This window comes from Maniola jurtina, chromosome 5, assembly GCF_905333055.1.
Source record: "Maniola jurtina chromosome 5, ilManJurt1.1, whole genome shotgun sequence".
Classification (NCBI taxonomy): Eukaryota; Metazoa; Arthropoda; class Insecta; order Lepidoptera; family Nymphalidae; genus Maniola; species Maniola jurtina.
This window is the reverse complement of record NC_060033.1, coordinates 3,506,110-3,519,977: the sequence shown is the minus strand read 5'-3', so window position 1 is coordinate 3,519,977 and position 13,868 is coordinate 3,506,110. Positions and strand designations below refer to the sequence as shown.

Here is a 13,868-nt window from a genome sequence, read left to right as displayed (position 1 = left end):
TTTACCATGAAAATAGCTTTAACCTCACCTTTTCAAATGCCCTCAAGGCAGGGGTCTGAATATGACAATTGAAACATCTAAACGTTAGATTGAATGAAACCCCGAACCTCACAGTAACATCTGAGTAAATACCGTTAAGTGTGCTATTATGATTCGCTTTCGGTAAACTTCTTTAGGCGCAATTTGAGAGATTGCTTAAGAATAACTGAGATCTTTTTCCGGACGGATGTAACAAAGTGGCCGCCAAACAGAACAGCTGTTTTGAGACATCAGTCTTTTAACTTTTACTTATATATAAAATAAGTAGTTAAGTCTATTTTTTCTTACTACATAGTTAATAAAAAACTAACATTAATTATCGACTCATTTTCATACTTAAAATCCCTTGCTAGTATACGCGATATTCACTTTCCCTGTAAATGTGATGTACTATTCCAGTTTCAGGAATAAAAGGACAATAAATAAAACCATTACAATTAATGATTATAAGACAGGAAACGTACTAGTAACACGCCACTCAGCCCAACACGTTTCGATGCTTTTTGATTGAAATCATGTGCCTAATATTGGTTTTAGCAAAAAAGTACTGAAAACATACAACGCGACGGAACAGAATTCAAAATTAGTAATAGAAAAGATATGTGTTGTGTTATAACAATTTCATACAAATAGAGAAATTGTTATAGCGAAAAATTATTGTTAAAGCTTCGTTCAAGTTGTTACCAACACAGTAGCTTCACTTCGCCGCCACTCCACTCCGTCGGTGTGCATTCCACCTAACACCGAATCTTTACGAATATACATAACTAGCATGCATAGCAACGTAGATTAAATTGAAACGCTATGAGAATATAATAATATTTACTTTTAACAAAAATGCGCATTGATGTTTCCTACTCTTCTATGAGACGACAAGCTTACTCTGTTCTATTACTTCTATACGTATTCTGAATTCTGTGATCTTGAGGTGTCCAGCTTGAGTGGCGTGTTATAAGTATGTCCAGTCCATAGTTTTAATTTGAAAATCATCAGTTTTTACAATTTGCTTGGTCAGAGTAGTTACATACTGTAAATTGTGGATCCCAATGAAGATTTCCCGGGCAATAGAATAAGTGTGGCACTAACTTTCCGGATCCACCGTGAGTGCATACGTAGAAACTGTGGCAATCCTCGGGATTAATGTTGAAACCTTCAGTTTTGCAAACTGATGATGATGGTGCTAAGGGAGTGAAAAAACATAGAACATCAGTAAAGCGGTAATAGCCTATTGGCTAAGATGTGTGCCTCCTAGTCGAACGCACCTCTAATTTTCGGAGTTTTGTGCGATCTGAACAATGAAAATATCACTTGCTATAACGGTGAAGTAAAACATCGTGAGGAAACCTGCGCGACTGACAGTTCTCCATAATGTTCTCAAAGATGTGTGAGGTCTGCCAATTCTCACTTAGCTAGTGTGGTAGACTATGACCAAATCCCTTTTATTCTGAGAGGAGATCCATGCTCAGTAGTACGCTGGAGATGATTGATGATGATAATGATGATGAAAGTGGGCAGTTTCTTTGTTCCTCCCGATTGAATTTCGGTCTTTCGCCACCAAGTTCCCAACTTCGGGATACTTTGGGGAGCCTATTGTTTTCTTGTCAGAAGTTCACACAAACGATCAGACATAAATAAATTCGCATACACACACAAATACGCACACACATACACACACAATATGTCGGTAAAGTTATAACATAAATATATTATGAGAGTTTAAATTCAAATTACCCGAGGTGGATGGAGCTAACGTAGGTGCTAAGGTAGTAGTTGAAGTTTGTGAAGGCTGAGAAGTAGTAGTTGAAGTTTGTGAAGGCTGAGAAGTAGTAGTTGAAGTTTGTGAAGGCTGAGAAGTAGTAGTTGAAGTTTGTGAAGGTTGAGAAGGAGTAGTCGTTGAAGTAGTAGTAGTAGTTAATGCACTGGAACTGGTAGTAGTAGTAGTTTGCTGTTGTCCAGAATACTTTCCCAGTGCTTCGTTGATAGCTCTGAGCATAGGAAAGTCTCCAGCGCAAAGACCACGGAAATCATCAGTCTCTATACTCCATATCATGGCTCCAGCTATGTTATATTGTAGAGCATGTTCGATTTTGATGGCTAGAGAGCTCGGGTCGTCGTAAGAAACCCAGTTTCGGTCTTGGACGGCGTATGGGACTTTTGCTAAGCTATCGTAACGTAAATCCCAAGCTTCCGTTTTGAGTTTCTGGCAAAACTGTAAATAAAAATTAAAAAATTTATGCCTCTATGTGTATGTAACCGTCACAAATCCATACATAATATTATAAATGCGAAAGTGTGTCTGTCTGTCTGTCTGCTACATTTTCACAGCCCAACTGCTCAACCGATTTTAATGGGTACAGACTTGGGATACATCCCGAGGAAGGACATAGGCTACTTTTTATCCCGGAAAATCAAGTAGTTCCTACGGGATTAAAAAAAAAACAAAATCCATGCGGGCAAAGCCGCGGGCATCCTCTAGTACCTTATAATTCATTTTTAGAAACAATTGATTTTTGTACGTTTTAAGGGGCGGTCACATGGTAGAAGTTTTTTACAACAATGATTACATACAGTGACCCAGTTTCATTTTCCGAAAGAACTTGTATATGTCGCAGGTATATTGTCAAAGCCGTGATATTACAATCTCACTAGTCATATTATAATTAAATGGTAGATTGTCAGTTGGTTTCATTTCTTACAATTTATCAACCTGGTTTTAGTGACATTGTAATACCACGGGGTCACTATAATAGTGACATTATAAAAAATCTAGGTATATTATGAGTGAAGTTAGCAGTGGGAGACGTCAAACGTTCTGATTGGTCAATTCTTCTTCAACAACATCGGAAACGGACCAATCAAAAGCGGCCTCATAATCTACCGACCAGTGAAATTGTCAAAATATCATTGCCTTACAATATCACTGTAGTGTCTCTGTGACATTATAATGCTAATAAAACCAGACCGTTAAATTGCAAGAAATGGAGTCGATTGACAATCTACCGTTTAACTATAATGTATCACTAGTCAGATTTTAATATCACGGCTTTGACAATATAACTGCGACATATACATGGATTTACGATGTTCAGTAATGAGTGAACAACGCAAGAAGGACTTACCTCGTTATATCCAATGAGACCATTGGTGGCAGTCCACGGGCCTGCGATCCCAGCACCACTTGCTGGCGCACGAACTCCGTTGTTGTTAACATTCGCCAGTTGAAACGTGCGACCGTACAATGGTAACCCTAGCACCAACTTTTCTGGAGGGCATCCTATAAACATATTAAGGCTGTAGAGATTTTATTCCCAGAGGAGCTGATGATGAAGGAAATAATTCAACAAAAAGAATATAAGGGCGAGCGAAGTGTGATTTTTGATACATATAATTCCCTGTTAAATTTTTCATGAGTGTGTCCAACTCCAAAGTTGCTCTAATTTACCAAACATATTTCACTAAAGGACTTCTGAAGGTTTGGAAGCCCCTTAGACCCAAAGCAAGGGGTGGACCTTCCCCCCCCCCCCCCCCCCCCAACCCTTAGTCTGCCACTGTCATCAAATAAAGTTAAGAAGAGATTTGTCTTGAAAATGTTATAATCCATCTAATAACTTGTAGATGATGGATTGGAGGGATTTATTTATGCAATTAATAGTAGAATTTCGTCAAACTAGGATACAACGCTAAGCCGACTAAGATTTAGTATCGAGATAATAGTAGGACATGAGAATAATTTATCGTCTCACCTTGTTGAAGCCAATACTCCAAAGCCACGTCAACTGTGAAGACATTCTCCTTGGGAACGTTTTCGTCCCCTTGGCCCTTGTGCAGGGGAGCGTTATGTCCGGTCACTGAGTCCCATGCACCATACATGTCGTATGTCATTAAGTTTACAAGATCAACGTACCTAGAATAAATCCATACTTAATATTATAAAGTAGCGACCGCCAGCGGCTTTGCTCAAATGGAGATTTCGATCCAGCCTTATTCTTTGTTTTACATTATAAATGGAACCTCTAGTTCAGTCATTGAGGTATTACTACTAGTTCAATGAGTTCAGTGCGAAATTTCAGCCTGCTAGGTTTTTTATTTTATCATTGTGAATTAGGCCCGTGCGAATTAGGGCTGAGGCTTGTGCTTTATAAGCCGTAATTCGCACGAGCGATAAAAAAGTGTTGCATTAAAACCCGGCGATGCGCTGAAAATACAAAATGCGCGTTAAAAAAGCGTTGACGTGTGAATGCATTTGTTCTATTTGAACGCTTTTTTAACGGACGTTAAAAAAGCTCTCCTGCGAATGAGGCCTTAATGTCTGTCTGCTATCTTTTCATAGCTCAACCGTTGAACTAGTTCTGACGAAATCTGGCACAGGTGACAGTAGGTGGCTTACGTTCTAGAAACGCATTTCAAATAAGTATTGTTATTATCCTAGAAAATCAATAAGTTCCCACGAGATTTTTAAATAACACTAGCTGATGCCCTCGACTTCGTTCGCGTGGATGTAGTATTTTAAAAATCCCGTGGGAATTCTTTGATTTTCCGGGATAAAAAGTAGCCTATGTGCTAATCCAGAGTATAATCTATCTCCATTCTAAATTTCAGCCCAATCCGTCCAGTAGTTTTTGCGTGAAGGAGTAACAAACATACACACACACACACACACACTCATACAAACTTTCGCCTTTATAATATTAGTGTGATAAATAGTTGCGGATTTTGCTAGTTTTGAAATAGTAGATTACACAATTTATTATGTACTTTAAAAGAGTTTTAAAAAGTTACGAAGGTTTGAAAGGAAAAATAATTTGCGATTGGATTGGGATTGGGCAAATATTTTTTGGGAAGAAAACTAAATATAATATGTTGATTAAGAAATTTATTAATCGACAAAGGAAACTAAAAAAAAATATGTGTATATAATGTATCAAAGCCGCTCTCTGCTCACAGAAATCTGCCAGGTTCAGGTTTCACTGTTCAAAATAACAGATATATGTGTACCTACTAATTAAAAGCCAATATTTTAGAAAAAATTACATTTTTTAAATGGATACCTACTGGATTAAAGAATGTTATTCTTTTGTTATGCCGCCTATTGTGATTTCCACTTATATTCCGCAACAACAAAAAAATTATTAAATAAAAAAATAAACGATGTTATCTAAATAAAAACCTGTGGGGCAACGAGGTAAAAAAGTCCGTGTTTTAAAATACGTGAACAGCGAAATATATCGTGAAAAATGAAGGTTTTCAAAAACGCGCAGTATGTGCTTTTTACTGAAAAAGGCTAAAACAAAATTTTATCGGCCACAAAAGGGACACGCTTTGCATTTGAACCATGATTCGCTGAACTATGACAGGTGAAATTTCATACTCCCTGGCTGTGGCTGGAAATACGAGGTGAATAAGTAACTACCTTATACCAAATAAATGTAATCTAAGAAGTATGTTCTTGTGGATTTTTAGGTAGGTACAAGCTGATTCGTCTCGGCTTCAGTCGGATGGAATTTCTTAAAGTCCTGTCTTTGTGAAGGTCTATTTTTTTATTCAGATACAAGTTGCCTTTGACCGCAATCTCACCTGGTGGTAAGTGATGATGCAGTCCAAGATGGAAAAGGGCTAACCTGGAAGGGGTTTACTAAACCCATACCCCTTTGGTTTCTACACGGCATCGTACTGGAACGCTAAATCGCTTGGCGGCACGGCTTTGCCGGTAGGGTAAACTAGCCACAGCCGAAGCCTCCCATCAGACCATAGATATTTGTGTAGATATACAAAATATCAAATATAATATAATCAAACTCAGGGATTTTTGCTGTATTTTCATTTTATATTATGTTACCAACAAGTCAGTTTCTTCTTGTTAGGCGTGACTTTGCGAAATTAAATGACAAAGACAATTAACTAGATGCAGATAACAGCCAGTACAAACAAAAATAAATTAAAATCGGTTCATTAGTTTAGGAGCTACGATATCACAGACAGATACACAGATACACACGTCAAACTTATAACACCCCTCTTTTGGGTTGGGGGTTAAAAATAAAAATTAGTGTGAAAAACTTCGGTGAAAATAAACGAAAAATATTAAAATTTTGAAAAAAGATGCCACAAAAATTGAAGTAACTGAAAGAAACACAAAAACAGTGAAGTTGCGTTAACGCAAACGGTGTGTCGAATCAGCATTAAATCGGACTCGCTCAAAGTTGGCCGTAATTGACAGATAAAAATCGATTTTAGAGAAAAAGCTGTCATCGTTACCGTTACCAGCTGTTGGGCTGCTTTCAAATTAAATTACGTACAATGCACTTCTTCAATTCAGATCCTCAGATCATAATAATATTGTGAAGTAAGATTTTTATTATTTGTGTTATCTACTTAAATAGGTATTTACTTGATTTCTAAGTTCACACACACACACACACACACACACACACACACACACACACACACACACAGACACAGACACAGACACAGACACAGACACAGACACAGACACACGCACGCACGCACGCACGCACGCACGCACGCACGCACGCACGCACGCACGCACGCACGCACGCACGCACGCACGCACGCACGCACGCACGCACGCACGCACGCACGCACGCACGCACGCACGCACGCACGCACGCACGCACGCACGCACGCACGCACGCACGCACGCACGCACGCACGCACGCACGCACGCACGCACGCACGCACGCACGCACGCACGCACGCACGCACACACACACACACACACACACACACATTTGAACTTTACAATATATCTACATAATTTTTTTTTTATTCATCATTATAATTATATCTCTTCTACTTGGCCAAAACAGCTGGAATATTATTTTTGTGCTTAATTTTTTCCTTTTGTGTAACACGACACGATTGAAACTGTATAAAATTACAAAAAAAAAATACAAACTTTTATCAGTATCTCAAAAATATAATTTTAATGGATTTTCCTGTGTTTTTGTCAGGCTATCCGGAAAATAATATAAAAATCAGTCACGTGCGTGTTGGACTTGCATACGAAGAGTTCCGTAACAGCGCCCAAGAAACAAAAAAAAACAAAAAAAACTTGCATGGCGGCCATTTTGATTTTTTTATTATTTTTTGTTATAGCGTCATATTCTGTGTAAGTTTCAACTCTCAACCTATTACGGTTCACGAGATACAGCCCGCAGATAGACAGACAGACGAACGATTCAAGGAAGATTTATTTGGACGGCTCCTGTGCGAGACACAAAACTGGTGAAGTGAAAAAGTTTAGATACGAATTTGTCAAAGTCAAAGTCAAAATCATTTATTCAAAATAGCCTTCTAAATACTATTGTACACCTTGTGTTTGTCCGATTTGTTAGATTTGAAAGATGTTATAGAGGTGATAATTAATTACGTAAACTTAAAACTAAAGCTACGAGGGTTCCAAGCGCGCCCAAGTCTGAGAAGAGCCCACAACAAACTCAGCCGTGTAGTAACGGGATTTGTTTAAACTTACTGTGTAAAAGCTGGTATATCATAAGACAAAACTGCCACACTTCCCACAGCGGAAACCGCAGCAGTCAAAAGCAGACCATATTTGTCAAACTCTGCCCGAAGTTCCTTCGTCAGCTGAGTGAAGTTATCAATATCAGCCTTCCCATGGACGGAATCACGACGATTGGGATATTCCCAATCTAAGTCTAATCCATCAAAGCCGTGTGTCCGAACCATTTCAAGGGTGCTTTTAATGAAGTTCTGTCGTAGTGCTGGACTTGCTGCCATCTGAGGATAAAAATATGACTCATTTGGAATTTTGAAAAAATCAGTTAAAGGAAATTGACAAGTTTCATAACCATTAACGAATCGTCTTCATCATAATAATCAGTCATAAATCACTAAATCAGTATGAAATTACATCAGTAATTGGATTAGAGATTTGGGCTGGTTTTCATTTCAGGTAGATTTTCGGTGCTCTTTGTCAGCATTATTCAAGAGCGCTTCCTGGCTCGTCAGCGCTGATGGTCAGCTATCAGGAACACTTCATTGCATCGCAAAAATATTAACCAGTTAGCACTGATGAACAGCGTGTGAAGAACCAGCCTTAGTAACGAAGTAAAAACTAAACCAAGACAAAACTTTGGAAAAACCTAACAGAAACGGCACTGCAGAACATTCCACTGACCGCACGTTTATCATGTACGAGTTACCATAAAGCGCGTGTCAATAAAGAAATGAATGGAAAAGAGTAGCGTTTAATCCAATGACTTTGTTTAATCATACGATCTCCCTTCTACAGTACTGCCGTCCTAACGAAGAGAGCAATAACTAGGTTTCGACTACTTTCGAGATATTCGCGGTTATGATTAGCTACTTACAAATCGTAATATTACATATTGCAGTTTTGATAACCAACAGAACCGAAACTACTGAAGATACAAAAAAGACGTCTAAGGCGAAAATATAGAGCTCATTTTTCTGATTACGGATATGGTCTTAAGTCAATTTGCCCAAAAACTCGACTTATTGCACTCTTTGTTAGGACGGCAGAGTATACCTGTGTATAATTTACGAGTGAGATAGAATGATTAGCACTGCTTTGATTCGATTTATTTCTTTACTGGCAAGCGCTAAGCAAGCAAGCTACTGTAAGAAATATTAGGTCTTACCACTGAATACTTAGCTGATCCTTCATTCCATCCTCCTACAGCTAGCAACGTTTTAAGGTTTGGCTTGTACTGTTTTAGAGCATTGAATTTTTTGAAGTTACCTGAAATATTTCATGATATGTACGGACTTATTATAGACAGCTTTTTAAGCTTATTTATAATCATTTTGAACTACATCAAAACGCACGTTTTAAAACTGTTTATCCAGATTAATCTTAAAAACGGCTTAATCAATTTTAACGGGATTTTCTTAGGCAAGTAGAAGACTTTTCAAAAACTGCAACAGTGTCTAGACTCCTAGACTAATATAATTTTTATCGTGTACCTAATTATAGAGTCCCACAGAAAAACAGGTCAACTGCTAGTTATTTAAAATAGTGAATGTTCATAGTATAAACTTACCTCTTCCCCAATTGTCTTCTAGATCGAGCCAGGGGTCCAAAGACTTTGCATACCCTTGTTCAGTTATTCCAATGAAGGTATAAACCAAATGTGTGCACAGGTCGGTATTGATATTTTCAACATCAAATTTTCCGTTACCGTTTCTGTATGTCGCCCACGTTCCATAGTAACATACGACTACCTCTATAATAAAAGTTTTAAATTAAATCGAGCATTAATACCTAGAACATTTTGTAAATTTTTTTACAAGCAATAGCAAGCTTTAGCTAGAACTTATAACTAAAGCTGATTTTATATTGAGGCGCCAACTTAATGCATTCACTTTGCGTCTACAAATCTACACAACAAATAAATCTAAATAATAATTTTTATAAAGGAATAAAGTTTGCAGGTTTGGATGCAGGGGATAATGATCTTCCAAACTAATGCGTTTTGAAAATTATTCTTTCATTTATAGATTATTACCGAGTGTTATAAGCTAAGTATACGTTTTATCACGTGGACGAAAACGCTAGAACAAGCGATTGATTCTTAACCCCCGACCCAAAAAGAGGGGTGTTATAAGTTTGACGTGTGTACTGTGTATCTGTGTGTCTGTGTATCTGTGTATCTGTCTGTGGCATCGTAGCGCCTAAACGAATGAACCGATTTTAATTTAGTTTTTTTTGTTTGAAAGGTGGCTTGATCGAGAGTGTTCTTAGCTATAATCTAAAAAAATTGGTTCAGCCGTTTAAGAGTTATCAGCTCTTTTCTAGTTTTCTTGTAGAAAAGAAGGTTAGATATCCGTTAGGTTCATAATATTATGTCAATAGACAAATGTCAAGCTGTCAAGATGGACGTTGCCTAAATACATAATTATTTATTTGAAAATGATGTTTTGGAAAACTCAGATACTTTGGATCGTCGGGGGTGTTATAAATTTTTAATTTACACTTGTTCTGTAAGTGGATAAATGATTGGTGAATTTCAGATCTAGGTTTGCGCTTGCACTTCATGCCTTGTATTTAAAGTTACTCGAACTGTGAACTAAACTTAATTTTAAAAAAATTGTAGAATTTTGCTATTCGAGTTCAAAAAAAGATCATCAATTCGAGCGATTTCATTTTTGTATTTCTATAATGCTATTTCACACAGCTCTATTGATTTGTAATGATTTCAATAAAAACTGTAAACAGTGAAGAACTGTGAACAGATTTTGGTGATGGAGAAGAACTGCTCAGTAGATAGAAGTCTTCAGTGAAGAGTAAATCACTCACGCTCACTATCATTGTTTGTCAGAAGTTAAAATATAATGTAGTTTAGTAAATAATGGACTTCCAACTTAACACAATATATAAATAGTATTTCTTTTTTAATCCAGTTAATTGATGTCCATATTTATTATTACTTAGGCTGTTGTTTATTTACGCCTGACATTGCAGTCACAAAAAAAAAGATTCCGACGAATTGAGAACCTCCTTCTTTTTTGGTAATCGGTTAATAATGGAAGGAAAAGCTTCTTGGCCTGAACCTCGGAGAGCTTCACTAATCCAGAGCCAAATTATTTCAAAACAAAATTATCAAAACACTGAATTTACAAACAAATGACTCACTATCTTTTGCAGCCACATAGCTGCAAGCCACAGATATAACACAGAGTACAAATAAAATTAATTTAGTCATTTTTAGCCAAATATTAATTTCGATTTGTATAATACTAAACACGATAGTGATAAAACATCTATTATAAACAAATCCCTTATCAACACAATCAGTACTTGTTCGACAATTGGCAATTGATTTTATCAGTTACTAATCATCGATTTTCGCAATGATCTAAACGATTTAAATTGCACTTGTGATTTCTGATAAACACTATCTAATACTTAGACATCCTTCTTATATTGGAATTTTTCGGCTCATGCTATTAGATTAGAAACTGTTTAACAGGGCTCTCTCCGTCACTCGTTTCATACAATCGTAGTTCCAATTTCATTTGAATATTAAGCAACCAAAGTCCATGAAATTTTGCAGACATATTTTAGAAACTAATATCTGTGTCTGTGGTATTTTAGATTTTTCGAAAAATATGTAGTTTTAAAATTACAGGGGCTCAAAGATTTGTATGAAAATTTTTAAGACCACGTAACTTTGAAACCGAATATTTTAACAGAAATCTGGAAAACCACAGACAAAGATATTAGTTTCTAGAATATGTCTGCAAAATTTCATGGACTTTGGTTGCTTAATATTCAAATGAAATTGGAACTACGATTGTATGAAACGAGTGACGGAGAGAGCCCTCTTAAATCGTAAAGTACCTATTTTCGAATTTTATGTAAACAAAAGTAAACTGTCAAGCTTTATCTAAAGCACTGCATACAATGCAGCCGGGAAAGGACACAGGCTAATTATATCCCGGAAAAATCAAAGAGTTCCCACGGAATTTTTGAAACACCTAAATCCACGGGAATGAAGTCGCGAGCATTACCTAGTACAAAATAATATTATTATATACAAATTATGTAAAGTATATAAACAAATACCTACCACAAGATTATATACTTGGATATTAAACCCAGCGAATAAGGGTATTATACATAATATGCAATTATATTTTTAAAATGACCAGATGATGCCTACTATTTCATCCGATTCATCTTCTATTTCATCATCACTATCCTCAGCCTGTGGACGTCCACTGTTGGACATAGGCCTTTCCTAAAGAGCGCCACCACTCTATTTGATTCTCTAAAAAAAAAGTAACGTCCGTCTCTCGAAAACAAGCTAGGTACTTCTGAATCTTTCGTCAAAATCAACTAAACGGATGGGGCACGAAAAGGTAAAAGACAGATACACTTTCCCAATCAATATACCTAATATTAGTAGGATATAAGAATGGATGATAAACGAGTAGGTATTTTTGCGAAGTTATCTCTTCAGCTCAATCGTTAACCAATGGTTGAAGTTAAGAAACCTGCAATACACAAACATTAACATTTTAATCATTTATTAACCCCCGACCCAAAAAGAGGGGTGTTATAAGTTTGACGTGTGTATCTGTGTATCTGTGTGTCTGTGTATCTGTGTATCTGTCTGTGGCATCGTAGCGCCTAAACGAATGAACCGATTTTAATTTAGTTTTTTTTGCTTGAAAGGTGGCTTGATCGAGAGTGTTCTTAGCTATAATCCAAAAAAATTGGTTCAGCCGTTTAAAAGTTATCAGCTATTTTCTAGTTTTCTTGTAGAAAAGAAGGTTAGATAACCGTTAGGTTCATAATATTATGTCAATTGACAAATGTCAAGCTGTCAAGATGGACGTTGCCTAAATACACAATTATTTACTTGAAAATGATGTTTTGGAAAACTCAAATACTTTGGATCGTCGGGGGTGTTATAAATTTTTAATTTACACTTGTCTTACCATTTTATCAACAAATTAATCACGCCTTTATTAATCATTGCAAATGTCCAATTATATTGCTGCTAAATAAAGTTTTATTGCCCCCCATAAAGCTCTTATCAATATTTGGATTTTGTTATTATCTACAAAATAACAAGCAAACTTTCTCAACTTTGCTTGCATTAAATAACTGTGTATAACCATGAGGTCCTTGTTGGAATCCCAGTAGGTACTTATACCTAGATACGATGTTCTTTTTAAATTACTGCCGTCGCTGAGTTCCTTGCTGGTTCTTTTCGATAGGAAGGGTACTCTGAACCAGTGGAAAATTCACTTGATTTATGTATGTATATATATTTACTCATTTTAATGGCAGCGACGCGTTGACCGAAGTTTTTTTACAAGACTGCCCAACAAAACAAAACCTCTAATGTTTTCAGGGTTCATGTATGTATGTGAGTTTCTTTATTCCCCCATAACTTCTAAATGCCTAACCAGATTTGGATGTTTGAATCCAATACTCCAATATCCTGAGTAACACTATTTTTTTTTTATATTTAATACAGCGGCTCTATGGCAATATTTTAATTCAGGTCATCTTTTGTCATGACTAGCTACCCTACTGTTGTCTTTTCATTGTTCTAAATATGACTTGGTCATAGTTTGGAAAAGAATTAAATATGATCACTGAAGGCTAGCAAACAAAAATGCTGAATCACCATGTTAGCGCTCGTTGGGGATAATAGTAGGTAATTAGCCATACATAGCTGTTAATCCACGTTACACTAAGCTTTGCAATATTTAACTTATTCCATTTATATAACGTACATTTCTATGTCCAGAGCCGGTCCCAAACTGCATGCGCCGGGTTGCGAATTTCATTTGATCCCGGTGCTAAATTATTACCGCAATGTTTCCCAAAAAAAAAAAAAACAAAAACACGGCACATTTTAAGCTGAGGGATTTAAAAAATCAATTTTCATTTACAAGGACTCATCCAAACTCATAGGTCTCATACGGATTTTGTTAATTGCTTTCCGGTTTTCAAACTAGTCGTAAAATGTAGTTTTAACAATTTTTCATCCGGGCTATTTTTAAATCTGGATCATACCTGTTATTCATTTACATGTTCAAAATCTTACGTTAATATTGGCATAAGGAGATTATTCTGTATCATATTTTTGATTTTCATAAAATAAATATTATCTGTGGTTTTCTCACTCTATATTTGCGGCTTGCGTATTTAACGTGCTTTTCTATTTCTAAAAATAAAAATAACAAAATACTTCTGCGTTAGAGTTGCCTTGTTTAATTTATAACAGTGATCTTTTATGTCCATACAAAGGCAGTGGCCGTCTTACTTACCTTTGTGACTTGAGCTTTGAGAGATTGTTTTAATTCAT

At 36.4% G+C, this 13,868-nt stretch overlaps 1 protein-coding gene across 3 annotated transcripts; it reads right to left on the bottom strand.

Annotated features, from left to right (window-relative positions):
- Positions 1-476: 476 nt before the first annotated feature.
- LOC123865146 (probable chitinase 2) lies at positions 477-10,837 on the bottom strand. 3 transcript variants are annotated; one of them, XM_045905990.1, is made up of 9 exons: positions 10,676-10,837; positions 9,084-9,266; positions 8,682-8,782; positions 7,532-7,797; positions 3,783-3,943; positions 3,159-3,313; positions 1,943-2,248; positions 1,771-1,900; positions 477-1,219 (listed from the first exon to the last, which is right to left on the bottom strand). In XM_045905990.1, the coding sequence occupies exons 1-9, from the start codon at positions 10,743-10,745 to the stop codon at positions 1,029-1,031; spliced, it is 1,563 nt and encodes a 520-aa protein (XP_045761946.1). In that variant the 5' UTR covers positions 10,746-10,837; the 3' UTR covers positions 477-1,028. The 3 variants fall into 3 exon arrangements, with proteins under 3 accessions (XP_045761946.1, XP_045761947.1, XP_045761945.1); XM_045905991.1 differs by having other exon boundaries at positions 1,946-2,248; XM_045905989.1 differs by having other exon boundaries at positions 1,771-2,248.
- Positions 10,838-13,868: the final 3,031 nt, after the last annotated feature.

Bases quoted from the DNA above. Each gene is read 5' to 3' on its own strand.
- LOC123865146 (XM_045905989.1), bottom strand. From the start codon at position 10,745: ATGACTAAATTAATTTTATTTGTACTCTGTGTTATATCTGTGGCTTGC. The intron at 7,798-8,681 runs GTAAGACCTAAT...TTTTATCCTCAG, and splicing joins GATCAGCTAAGTATTCAGTG to ATGGCAGCAAGTCCAGCACT. The intron at 2,249-3,158 runs GTAAGTCCTTCT...TTTTATTTACAG, and splicing joins GTCTCATTGGATATAACGAG to TTTTGCCAGAAACTCAAAAC.